This window comes from Natrix helvetica (assembly GCF_964273705.1).
Source record: "Natrix helvetica genome assembly, chromosome: 1".
NCBI lineage: Eukaryota > Metazoa > Chordata > Lepidosauria > Squamata > Natricidae > Natrix > Natrix helvetica.
The window spans coordinates 124,963,453-124,977,265 of record NC_138548.1 but is presented as its reverse complement, the minus strand read 5'-3'; the positions used below and the strand labels follow the sequence as shown (position 1 = coordinate 124,977,265).

Sequence of the window (13,813 nt, the reverse complement as noted above, 5' to 3'; positions counted from 1 at the left end):
TCAGTGGAACAGCTTGCCTCCAGAAGTTGTGAATGCCCCAACACTGGATGTCTTTAAGAAGATGTTGGATAGCCATTTGTCTGAAATGGTATAGGGTTTCCTGCCTAGGCAGGGGGTTGGACTAGAAGACCTCCAAGGTCCCTTCCAACTCTACTATTGTATTGTATTGTATATACGGTAGTTTCCTGGATTTTATTAATTATTGGGGGTATTCATCACAGATAATAGAGGAAATACTGAGTGAAACATCCCCCCCCCCCCCCATTCAGATATAATACTAAAATGGAAGTGGAATGTTCTAAAATGTGCACCAAAAGAGGCCAGGAGAGTTGCTTTTTGCCAAGGACAATGAATACATATCGACTAGCATAGGAAAATCTACACTAATTCGTAAAAATAATTGACTAAACATTCATAAACCAGCAAGATACCGTGTTTCCTCAAAAATAAGACATGCCCTGCTAAAAAGCCCAATCGGCTTTTCAGAGCATGCGCCATAATAAGCCCTCCCCTGAAAATAAGCCCGCCCCCAACTATTTAAGCGCATGCACAACTGGTCCCCGCCATTACCATTGTACCACCTACCGGCAATGTTCCCTCTAATTTTTTTTTCAGTGTGAGCGGAAAAGTATAGTGTTTGAGCAGCATATTTTCATGCCTGAGCATCTGAATTTTTTTCATAGATGTCACCCAACAACGAAATCAGTGTTATTTGAAACTCAATTCTACCATGTAAATATACATTAAGTAAAGAAATCTCCCTATACAGGTAGTCCTCAATCTACGACCCTAATTGAGCCCAAAGTTTCTATTGCTAAGTGAGACATTTGTTAAGTGAGTTTTGCCCCATTTTACAACCTTTCTTGCTACATACAGTTAAGTGAATCACTGTGGTTAAATCAGTAACCTAGTTGTTAAGTCAATCTGACTTTCCTACTGACTTTGCTTGGCAGAAGGTTGCAAAAGGAGACCCCAGGACACTGCAACCATCATCAATATGAGGCAGTTGCCAAAGATCCAAATTTTGATCATGTGGCCATGGGGATGCTGCAATGATCGTAAGTGTGAAGAACAGCCGTAAGTCACTTTTTTCAGTGCTGATGTAACTTTAGTCATTAAGTGAACTGTTGTAAGTTGAGGACTACTTGTATTCAAGTTCAATGGATGACTCTCTGGGAAAAGGATCAAAACTTCCCTCTATCCACATTTTCCATACTATGAATTACTTTATATGCTTTATGCTTTCCCCCTTACTATCCAATAGTCTGCAGTGATATTAGCAAGTTATGAATAAATTACCAATTGATGTAGATTAGCAATTGGGGCACATAAAGAAACAAACAAAGAGGGGAGAGGAGGGAAAGGGAGGAAGGAAGGAAGGGACACACACACACACACAAACACACAAACAGAGAGAGACAGAGAGACAAAAAAGGAAAGAGGAGAAAGAGAAAAAGAAAGGTGAGAGGAGGGAGGATTAAAAAAGGCAGAAAAAAGAAAGAGAGAAAGAGAAAGAAGGAAGGAAAGAAAGAAAAAAGGAAGAAAGAAAAGAGAAGGAATAGAGGCCAAAAAAGCAAATAAGGAAAAGTAGGAAAAACTTTCACTGGAAAACACTATTTTTCCATCAGCACAAAACTTTCCTAAACAAGGTTAATTTTCCAGATTTTGAGTTTCTGGTCTAGGCGGACCAAGAAGCCTCTGTTTTCTTTTTCTTTTCCAGCAATAAAATCAAATAAAATCCGCGGAGCACCAGCTCGACTCCCCCTTCCTGCGGAAAAAACCTCGAGCCCCAATGCTCCCAACGCAGAGGCTGGATTCAGACATGTGCCCACCCGGCGTGGGTTTTCACTTGCTTGCGTGGCGAGCGCCTCCCTCACATCCGCATCTCGGAAGTGGAGCCAACAGCGGGCAGCCCAGCCATGGGGACTTAGCCGACAAACTGCGATGGAAGCATCCTCCGCAGGTCCCGCGGAGAGTTTGCTGTTGCCGCTGCTCCCCCCGCCTCAGTAACTTTGATCGAGGAGGGAACGGCCTCCCTGTCAATCAGCCACACGCCGGCGGAGGGAGCCCAATCATAACCCTAGGCAGCCACATTTCTGTTGGCCAAAGGCCCGCCCTCCTCTGGGTGTGTCCAGGCACTCTAATATCCCGGCCCAGCTGACAGAAGCCTCGTAGCCGCCTGCAACTGAAACTCCATCATGTTAAAGATCCCTGTGCGGCAGTTGGAAACTGCTGCGCTGTGTTTTGTTGCCACCTACGCGTCCGCGCACCCGGCAGCTTAGAGGGAACATAGCCTACCGGTACAGCTTGTGGGGCAAAAAGAGGGCTCGCCGCAAAAACAACAGCAGGCGAAGCAAAGTGCTTCCACCTCCTGCCCTTCCCTCCCACACAAAAAGAGCCCGCCGCAAAAAACAGCGGCAGGCCAGCAATGCAATCACCCCCTCCTGCCTGTTCCTTCTCGTGCAAAACACCGCCCACCCCAATGGTAAAGGCAGCCTGCCTGGTTCCCTTCCCCACCATCCTTTTAGCGAGGGGTGGCAGGTGGGGAGGGGAGAAGCGAGGCCCGCCTCTTACCTTTCCAGCTCTGTCACGTTCCTCGCCCTTTCGCCCATTGAATCCCCTTGTAAAAAAAACCTCATGAGTTCAACTCGCGAGGTTTTTTTTACAAGGGGCTTCAATGGGCGAAAGGGCGAGGAACGCGACAGAGCTGGAAAAGTAAGAGGCGCACCTCGCTTCTCACCTGCCACAGAAAATAATAAGCCCTCCCCTATAATAAACCCAAGGCCATATTTCGTGGGGCCAAAGAAAATAAAACCCTGTCTTATTTTCGGGGAAAGACGGTACACTTAAAGGGTATTCAGTAAATTTTATCAATGTTAAGTTCAAGAGAACAAAAACAGTTACAGCATTCTAGGCATTACATGATGGCATTCTGTACAAGCTGTACTGCTTTGCAGTCTCATCACTGGAATAAAGTGGTGTTACAACATGGAAAAAGTAAGGGACTTTGCTCTGACATCTCCAAATAGTATCAAGAAGGACTGTTTCACTTTGACAAGCCACTTTGCTTCAATAGAAAAAACTCTTTAGCCATACATTTCTACAAAAACCAATGAAGTGGCTTTGTTGCAGTGCTTAATTCTGCTCAGCCCATATGAAAGTGAGACACAGAATTTCTACACTTTATGAATATTTTGTTCATTAATCTTTTTCAAGTTCTGTGTTTTCCTTACTAGTCAAATTTATAATTGTACAGTAGCACTATTTACTATTAAGGACTAGTAATGGTCTAATGATAAAGACAAATAACAAAAATAAGGCAACTTCTTTTTTTTAGAACATAAATTGGTGTTTAATTAAGATATGATTAAAAACTTTGCTTTTGGAAAAAAAAATTATAGAAAATATTTTCAAAAATGTTCATTTTGTCAATAGGAAAAAATACCCAAGGATGCCAAATGTAATAAGATATTTAGGTTCTTTGTGTGAATTAACTTAAATTTGGCTCATAAGTCTTTCATGTTTAGTTGCTATTATACTGTTTTTCAGTGAAACATAAAAATGACTGTTAGACAAGGCTTATTATGTAAAGTTCCTTAATCTGTAACGTGAACAATACAGAAGTAAAATAATATTTCTGATACAATCATGTATTTTTCAGCACTGTACCTATAATTTGTCATTTACATTGTTTAGGTTTTTTACATAACAGAATAAAACCCAGTCTGAATAAGTTTCAAAATCTTTTAACCTTTGTAAGTCACATACAAACTTCATTAATGTTACACAAAATCCATAACAAAATACAAGTTCCGATACATGGCTTCAATAAATATACTTTAACAGAGATTTAATTAATTTTGCCCAACTTTAAGAACATAAACATTATTTTATGATCTCCGCATCCTCAGCACATTTTTCTGTATTCTAATGTATGCACGTATTTTCTTTTTTAATTATGAGCTAAAGCAATAATGAGAGTCAGTGTTCTCCTAAAAATAGGGGAGTGATACATTCACTCAAAGGATAAGAATGCAGTAACAGTCTTGCTTGCTTTTTGTGCATTGTAGCAATAAACAATAGCCTATGAACAATAAAACTGAGTTTCCAGAATTTGCAATTTATCCTTCATCATAAAAAGGAAAACCCTGTGCATACATTACTTAGGCATAATATTTTTCCTACTAGAAAAGAGTTGAGTGACATTCTGTTGCAGATGAGGAAGCTTTCTAAAGCAACATTTGCCAAAGTAATATGAGTTCAGTGGTGGAGGAGATATTTGTAAGAAGAATCAAGAAGAAGGAAGGACACTTAACTCTTCCTTTGTTCACTGAATTTGTTCTAAATTCATGCACTGATTTTTCTTTGAGCTGATTTTGAATCTCACTAGGGAGCAAACTATTAAAATAATCAAGAGGAGATGAAAAACTTCCAATAGGTTCATGAAGCTTCCTGCTGACAATTCTTGGTCGCACAAATCTCCCTCCACACATAGCCGCCTTTATTTCTTATCAGCAGAACAAATAGGTGGGAAATCTGTATGCAACTTCTCTTAAGATATTAATGGAAGGAGGAAAACCCCTGTCCTTCATAACAGTTTGCAATTAATCTGTGGAAAGAAGAGAATTCTTCTTTCATACTTAAGGCTCCAAGTTCTCATTCACTAAAGATGTCTTTGCACTATAGTCGTGTGAGAAATAATCAGAACAGGAGACTGCCTGCTTTCCCATTGACCAGCGGTAAACTCAGTGTAGCTTATTAAAAATTCATGGTTTCATGGTTCCTGGTAGACAAACCTAAAGCCTTGAATAGTTTCTCTGCTATCTTGTGATGAATATTTTTGACCGATTGCTTTTGGTAGTCCCTTGGTATTGGCACCGTATTCATTCTCGGTCTTCAGAAGTATGGGGTCAATTTGGAAAGGCTTCCATATGAATTCTCGATGAGGAAGAACCTGTGACCTGCTTTGACTCAAGTGCCACCTAGGTCTATCGCTTAATAGAACCTGAGATTTCAAGGAGAGACTTCGACGTAGCATTGAAGTCACAGAAGGTACTTCAGGGTGCCACCACAAGGACCTAAACAGGAATCGGGGGGGGGGGGGAGTGGTGTTAAATAAGTTTATGATCATACAAAACAATATATAACAATGTTTTCAAATAGATGGCTCGTAGTTCCACCAATCCAAGTACACTTTACAGTTGTTCCATCTTTTCCTCTTCAATGGATTTTTTTTTAAAAAAGGGTAGAACAAATGCTGGGAGCATTTCCTCTGCCTTTTTGAAGTAGAGTCTCAAAGGGATTCCAGTTTCCTCGCAGAAACTATGGTATTGGCGATTGGACTCTTTAATGATTCACAATCCCTTTCACTAATTATGGTTTGTCCTTAGGGAGAAATATAACTAATCACTTTTCCTTCTGGGGAGTAGGATTTTGAAAAAGAAAATACGGTAGTGAAAGAATGATGAAAAGAAGAAATACAGCTCCTATCACAACTACTGGGTAAATATATTATTTAAAAAAACAGAAACTCAGAAGCACAGCAGTATCATAGAATGGATGTGAACTTGATGCTTAGGAATTAAAAATGGATGTAATAATTTGAATGTATTTCTTCAGGTGATAAATAATGTGATGTCTATATAAGCAGACAACAATGTATACAGTAAATATTCTGTTCACCATTCCTGAATTCTAAGAAATGAAACATAACTGTAATTGGTGAATGATGATGTGCTCTTTCATAAATAATCTCCCTTTTAAAAAAATTATTTAGGGTTGTAGGATGGCATCTACCATTTAAACTTAAAATGCAAAACATGTTGCAAATTGTCAAGTGCAAGAAACCTGGAACAGTTTAATTCAAAACACTTCAAGTTTATTACACATATAGCAAGAAAAATATTGAAAAGAATTATAAAATTAACCTTTGCTGTTCTAAAAGCAGTAGTTTTCAGAAAGTTATTATTGAACTCAATAGCTTTTATAAATTATCATGGGATTTTATTAATAAACCTATTTAATTTTCAATTGGTCTTGGCCAAATGTCAGAGGCATCACATACTCTTAAATTGCCTATGGGATAATATTGTGGGATGCCAATTCTGAACTGACATAACTTGCATTTTCCACCCAAATAATAGGGAATTGCTTTCTCTCTTTAAGGGCTATATATAGGGACCTTAACCCAATGGATATTCTCTGCATGACCTCCATCCCTGAGTATCTATAGAGAGAGAATATACATATTATCCTCTTAGAACATAAGAGCTTGTTCACCACCGTTTTCCAAAAGTCTGCAAGCCTGTTGAACACAGCAGCAGCTCTGCAAGGAAGAAGAAGAATTTTATGGTGATGGAGGAGTGTGGGTACATGTTGAACGGGCACGTTTGTTTCCTGCTTAAGTGTAAGTGAGGCAAGGATAAAAGAATCTGATGAACAGCAGTGGTTACTGTACATCAACAGCATTCCTATTCAAAGCTAAATACCTGACTTCAAAGACACACATCAAACATGGAGCATTACATCAAGACAATATTCATTTTAAAAAGTCCTTTAACTATTTGAGGATTAGTGTCTGGGGCACACACCACTGCCACTTCACTAAACACTCATTGTAATCTCCAAGAGTTGGGAAATTGGAATACCTGTACCGTTTGACTCCAGGGCAGGGTGATGGAAGAGAGGTACCTATAGAGAAACAAAAATACGTTTTGGAAAACATCCACAAAATAACAAAGTAATCCCAGAAATATATTTTTTTCTAAGAGCTTTTTCTCTATGTAGATGACGAGGGTGCAGTGTTTATAATAGACCCGTTTTTGCACTTGCATAACCCATGGTACAGAATTGGTGTCTGAGTGGAATTTTAATTATACGTAAATGGTCATGCTTTACTCCAAACTTTGTATTTTTTTTTTAATCTATTGAAATCTTTTATTAGAATTAGCCCAGGGGTGAAATTCAGCAGGTTCTGGAGAACCGGTAGAGGAAATTTTGAGTAGTTTGGAGAACCGGCAAATGCCACCTCTGGCTGGCCCCAGAGTGGGGTGGGAATGGGGAGTTTGCAATATTGTTCCCCAGGTGTGGGGACGGAATGGGGAGTTTGCAGTATCCTTCCCCTGCCACGCCCACCAAGCCACGCCCACAGTTTTGAATTTCACCACTGCATTAGCCATACTTCCAGTAATACTTATTTCTTACATGTTCCACAGAATTTGCTAGTCTTTTGGCATATGCAGCTTCTCATACCTGCATCCTGTTTCCCATTAAGTTCTCCATTGGAATGCGCATAAAATGGAGCAGGAAGCTGTTTGATGGTTGTTGTTGTGAAGGTGTTTCGCTGTATTGGTGATAGAGGAATCGTGGATATCAGGAGGGGGCTAGGATTCTTGATCCTGAACTCACATTCAGTCAGGGGAACAATCTGTTTTCCTTTAGGAATCTCTATATAGCAGATATTTTGTAGAAAGCACATATCAAGTGAAAGGATCTCAAAATTCTCTAAAATATACTTTTCTGGAATCGGAACAACTGTTATCTATTCACTTTAATGTGTTCCAAATGAAATACATTTGCATAGATATTTAGTGGCTCAAAGGAATACAGCAAAGTCTTTTTTGTGAGATCTGAACAATGTTACACAATTAGCAGTCTTGAAAGGATAATATTTTACCTTTTTTTTGTCACAGGCAAAAAGTGATATTTAGTATTGAACACATTAAACATTATCTCATGCCCAAGGTTTAGAAGGAATATTTCATGTCTACTATTGTTTTCAAACACAAAAACCATAATTTCTAAACTCAAATCTATAAATCATACCATGACACTCTCACTGGATTATTATGGGTGAGGTTTGAGGTCACATTATTCCAAAGATTTTTATAGAATCTCTATTTTGAACAAGTGGAAAAGAGCTTCAAGGCAGGATTTGTACTACTGTCAGCATATTAAACCATGAGCCGTGGTGGAGCACTGGTTAGAATGCAATATTGCAAGCTAATTCTGCTGACTGCCAGCAGTTCGGCAGTTCGATTTTCACTAGCTCACGTTTGACTCAGATGACTCAGCCTTCCACCTTTCTGAGGTCAGTAAAACGAGGACCCAGATTGTTGCAGCAATATGCTGAGTCTGTAAACTGCTTAGAGCAGGGTGTCAAACTCACATCGTCATGGTGGTGTCATGTGACGTATCGTGACTTTTTTCCACTTCACTAAACAGGGTGTGGGCATGGCCAGTGCGTGATGCATCTGACCACAGGCTGGGAGTTTGACAGCCCTGGCTTAGAGAGAGCTGTAGAGCACTATGAAGTAGTACATAAGTCTAAGTGCTATTGCTATTGCTACTGAATGCTCTCGAACAATCTTCAACAATCTTGAAATGTGTAGCGACAATTTGATAGTAGTCATAATTTCATATAAACAAGATGAATTTTTCCATAATACATGTAGGGGGTTAATAGCTGGGATAGTGCATTCCCAGCATACCTAACAGTATACCAAGATAAATATCTTACCTAGACACTTTTGACAGTTACTTGTGTTTTCTCCCTGCAAAAATAGAGTCTGAATTACCCAGATGGCCTTGTATCAGACAGATGTATGTCTTAAGTCTCTGCTTTTCTTATGTTACAAATATAATTGCTGATAATGATTAATGAACATTAATTGCCTTTCTTAAAGTTCTTTACTGTAGAAATTGGCTCGGCGGTAATGTAACCGGGTGGGAGTGGCTTGGTAGTCATGTGACCGGGTGGGCGTGGCCAAGTTGGAAAATGTGGTGAAACTCACTTAACAACGCTCTTGCTTAGCAACCAAAATTTTGGGCTCAATTGTGATCGTAAGTTCCCTTCCTCCCTCCCTCCCTCCCTCCCTCCCTCCCTTCCTTCTTGTGTCCCTCTCCCCCAATTATTTTCTTTCTTTCTCTTCCTACCTTCCTTCTTGTGTCTCTCTCCCCCACTTATTTTCTTTCTTTCTCTTCCTTCCTTCCTTCTTTCTTATCTCTCTCTCTCCAACTTTCTTTCTTTCTCTTTCCCATTCTTTCTTTCTCTCTCTCTCTCATACACACACACCATTTCCCTCATGTCTGCCACTGACAGCTCTCAAAGAGAAGGAAGGATTCCTGCCTTTGGAAAGGGTTGGACTAGATTACCTCCATGTTCCCTTGCATCCCTCTATGTTCTCTGTCCCATTTAGTCACAAACAGCCCCATTCACTTTAAAGTTGGTCGCAAACTCCACTCACCCTGCGCGCGCCCTGGTCCCACCCAAGGAGGCGAGCTGTGGGGCGGGGGAAAGGGGAGAGTTGGTGGCTCCACGTCTCTCGATCTTCTTCGCCTTGTTTCTGCGGGCGAGAGGTGCTGCTGCTGAGGAGGCACAGCGGTGACGGCGGGGGAGTTAGGGCACTGCCCGCTGAGCAGCGTGACCCACAGCTAGCCCAGGAGCAGTAGCTGCCGCCGCCAGCCACCCCGCGCTGCCATCGCTCGCTACCACTCACGCCAGAGGCCGGGCAGAGGGAGCGTGGCGGCAGCGACAGCAGCCGAGTGGCAGCAGCACTTTGGTGGGTGCTGAGGGAAAGAAGGAATGAAGGAGGCTGCAGGCTCATTTGCCCCCGGCTACGCGACCTCCTTTTGTTCTCTGCTGCCCAAACAAGTGAATGAGGCAGATGGAGAACGAAAGGAGATCGCAGCCGAGGCAAATGAGCCTGCAGCCTCCTTCCTTCACAGTTCACACGTTCGGGCAATGGGGGGGGGGCTTTCTTGCATGCCTTCGGAGAAAGAAGTCATGTGAGATAGCCCCTCTCCCACTGCCTCTCAGAGGCGGGACGATTGGTGAGTCAGCCAATCAGTGAGAGGTGGACAGAGAAAGCATGGTGCGGACGGGCGTGGCGAGCGAGCGACAACTGGATGGGCGTGGCGAGAGAGCAATGACCGGATGGGCGGGGGAAGCGAGTAGCGACCGGACAGGCGGGGGAGCAAACGGGGACCGGACGGGCGGGGGGAGCAAGCGAGGGGGGGCAGGGGGGAGAGAGTGTTCTGGTACTGTCCCACCGGACAAACGGGTTCTAAAATATATGGTAAATTTGACGAACCCCTTCTGGCGTACCGGTGCGAACCAGGAGCAACCCACCCCTGGTTTGACCCAATTTTATTTCCTTCTTACCAGAACTTTTTCCTTGTGCTTTAATGCATGGCTCACATCCAATTTCTGATGCAAATCATTTCTTTCTTTCCTGGTTCGCAGAAGTTTCTTCTTCTTCTTTTTCTTCTTCTCATTACAGTCCTCCAAAAACAAATACTCCAATAATTAAATATATCAATGATCAAATTGTGATACGTTAACATATGTCAAATCAGCTTGATCATTACAAATGTCATGAATAAATTTTTGAATGCATTGAAGTGGTTAAAATATGCTTTGAGGTGGAATAAGAAAAAGATAATTAAGGTTTTAGCCATGTATCTCCAAGCTGGAATATGGGAATATTCTAAAGGCATACAAATTGGTTCCTATACTGTATAAAGATGGTGTTAGCTTTTCCAAATCTTGCTGCAATAAAGTAACAGGCAATTAATTATTGATCCCCCTATTCTGAAATATAAAATTGTCAAAGTGTTACCAGCCACTGTTCAAATCAAGTTATCTTTTTACCAGCTTTAAATATTCCTAAATATTATAGCTATTTTTGGATTGCAATTGGCCATAAAGTAAACCCTGTTGAATATTAGAATATTTCTGATTTGACATGCATCAGGGTGAAGAGGTATTGTTCTATCATTATTATTATTATTATTATTATTATTATTATTATTATTATTATTATTATTATTATTATTATTATTATTATTATTATTATTATTATTATTATTATTATAATATAAAGCTGTGATTTCTCATTTAAAAATAGAATTCTTGAACTTCTACAATAGTTTATCCTGGTTGAGTTATGGACCAATCACATTGGCTACTTACATTTTGAACAAACTATTTACCATCAATTTTAAGATTATTGACTAAATTTATATCCTGACTCTGAGAGTAGTATTTTTCTCCTTATACCAATTATTTGAGATACTTCTGGCTAAGAGAAAATAACTGGCCCTAAATCCCCCAGGATGTTCTATAGTCAAAACAACTTGAATCTGAGTTTACCTAGTTCAAGTCCAGCGCTTTAGTCATTATATTATATTGTCTCATTTGTTTCACTTCTTCAGTGTGAACTATTTAGTAATCCTCTTATTTTCACAATATTTAACCACAAGAACTTTTTGCTTTGGAAATGCATGCAATATTCTCACAAAGTAGGTAGAGTTTTTTTTTAAAAAAAACACTTGTTTATCATTTGCATTTCCAGCATGAACACAACAAACTAAAGAATGCAACTTCAGAAAAGATTACAGACTGCTGTTTCTTTCTTTGTTAATTGTTCTCACTGACAGGAAATTCCCCTTAGGTTCCAGGTTGGATCTCTCTTTGAGCTTCTATCCATTGCTTCTTATTCTGCCTTTGGGTGCTATGGAGAATAAATTGAGCCCCTGCTCCCTGCGATAGCCCTTCTAGTATGGGAAGACTGCTATCATGTCTCCCTGAGCCTTCTTTTTACCAGGATAAACATACCTAGTATGTTAGCCAATGATCATATGATTTATCCTCCAGACCCCTTAGTATCTTTGTTGCTCTTCTATACACTCTACACTCTTTCTAGAGTCTCAACATTTATTTTGGATCATGGTGACCCGAACTGAATGCATTGTCTATTTCTCCAGAGGCAGGTCCAAAACTATAATGCTGTACAGGCTTGGCAACAAAAGGATATTAGGAGCTATTAGTCAATGGAAGAGGTTGACAAATGAACTGTTAAGTTCTCCTACATTGGAGGTCTTCACACAGATTTAGATGACCGTCCGTTGGAGATGAGTACTGCCCCCTAGAGTTGGGAATGACTAGCACATATGTGCGAGGGGAACCTTTGCCTTACTGTTGGAGATACTCTATGACAGCTTGTAACCATCAGAAAATATAGGCTCAAAAAATAAATTCTACTTTATATTTCTGCTGTTGATCAGTCCATCTCATCATGAATCAAACTACTAAATTCCAGGAACAAATTCCAGGGTGAAAATTAAAGCAATACTAAGAATGCAACCAAGTTTCCAGAAGAGACCACCTGACTCATGGATTCCTCATGTTGGGTCAAAATCTTCCTAGATTAATGCATCCACAAACTCTGCAACAGAATTAGACTCTATCTGATCATGCAGAAATAATAAAATATCCAACTATGGGATGTGTGGTGCTTAGAATGAGAGATATCACACTTTTTCCTGTTCAACTGAAAACAGATATCAACATTTGGTGTCAACATTTGGAGATTCCTGAGATGACCACCAAGCTTCTGAGTGATCCGAATTGTCCATCTTAGTCTAAAAAAGTCATGTCCTCATTTCACCACCACTAAAGGAAGAACTCATATAGGATAACTCGTTTGTTGTGGATAAATCAAACAAAAACTTTGAGGTGGATCCCTTCACCTACAACTTTTTGGCTATCATGGTTAATAAAGTAAAGGTAAAGGTACATATGTGCTAGTCGTTTCAATTTCAATTTTATTTGAGTTTCCAACTCTAGGGAGCGGTGCTCATCTCCATTTCAAAGCCAAATAACCAGTGCTGTCCGAAGACATCTCCGTGGTCATGTGGCCAAACTAAACGCTGAAGGCTCACAGAATGCTGTTTTCTTCCCATCAAAGGTGGTTCCTATTTTTCTACTTGCATTTTTACATGTTTTCGAACTGCTAGATTGGCAGAAGCTGGGGCAAGTAATGAGAGCTCACTTCGTTACATGGCGCTAGGGATTTGAACCACCGAACTGCCAACCTTTCTGATTGACAAGTTCAGCGTCTTAGCCTCTGAGCCACTGCATCCCATTTATCATGGTTATTACACAAGGCTAAAGATGCTGAGAAGCCAACATTTTCAAAATCCTCTATGCAAAGGTAATACAAGAACTGCAACTTCCAACAAAGATCAGAAGGAAGCTACAAGAAATTCTGTTTTATGGGATCTTGGCCAAGGCTTTGCCAATCTTATTTTTGAAGCTCTCTGTTCCACAACACAACCAAGAGCTGCTGATTGCCGGCTCTAAATGGAAAATAGCTAACTCAATTTTCCTATTGAAACCAGTGGCACAATTACATTTGCAAGGCTCAGAAGGTTGTTGAGTGTTCACCCAACAGACCATTAGGAAACAGTTATCTACTTAATCAAAACAACCAGTGTCTGCTGATTTCCTGCCTGCCTCCCCACCTTCCACTCCTCCCCAGGAAAATGAGACAGCAAATGCCTGCAAAGCTGAGATCACTGGAGGAGGAAAAAATCAGAAACATACATCAAATGGATGCTAGCTAATCAGTGCTTCATGGCGCAAAGTGCAAGGTGCATTGCAGTGGTGGGTTCTGGATCCCGTTGCAACCGGCATGGTGCAGCGGGGCCAGGCGTCCACCACATACACGCACGCAGCATGCACGCAGCACGCACATGCGTACTTACTGCTTGCGATGCTCCAGCTGCTCGGCGGAGCGTTGCGCAGGCACCGTACGCTCCTTGCGTGTGCGCGAAAGCCCCAATCGGCTCAAATACAGGTAAGGAGGGCGGGTGGGCCCTCCGGAGCACCGTACTAGAACAATACCTGGTGCTCCCAGCGTAATGGTTGTATCCCACCACTGGTGCATTGGCAATTTTACACAAAGTGAAATCACCATTTCCTTTCACCTTATGGTAGATAGCAAAAACAAAGAACAAATACAATAAATCT

General features: G+C 40.9%; 1 protein-coding gene across 3 annotated transcripts in view; it reads right to left on the bottom strand.

Annotated features, from left to right (window-relative positions):
- Nucleotides 1-2,631: 2,631 nt before the first annotated feature.
- The window catches only part of AGBL2 (AGBL carboxypeptidase 2), a 33,776-nt gene continuing 22,594 nt past the window's right edge, over nucleotides 2,632-13,813 (bottom strand). For 2 of the 3 annotated variants that reach the window (XM_081934808.1, XM_081934807.1), the window contains 6 exons: nucleotides 10,163-10,282; nucleotides 9,246-9,344; nucleotides 8,519-8,552; nucleotides 7,252-7,446; nucleotides 6,648-6,690; nucleotides 2,632-5,078 (listed from right to left, as the gene is read on the bottom strand). In XM_081934808.1, the coding sequence (XP_081790934.1) occupies nucleotides 4,775-5,078; nucleotides 6,648-6,690; nucleotides 7,252-7,446; nucleotides 8,519-8,552; nucleotides 9,246-9,344; nucleotides 10,163-10,282 (795 nt within the window). In that variant the 3' untranslated portion in view covers nucleotides 2,632-4,774. The remainder of the gene's footprint in view (nucleotides 5,079-6,647; nucleotides 6,691-7,251; nucleotides 7,447-8,518; nucleotides 8,553-9,245; nucleotides 9,345-10,162; nucleotides 10,283-13,813) is intronic. The other variant, XM_081934809.1, reaches the window with a different exon arrangement.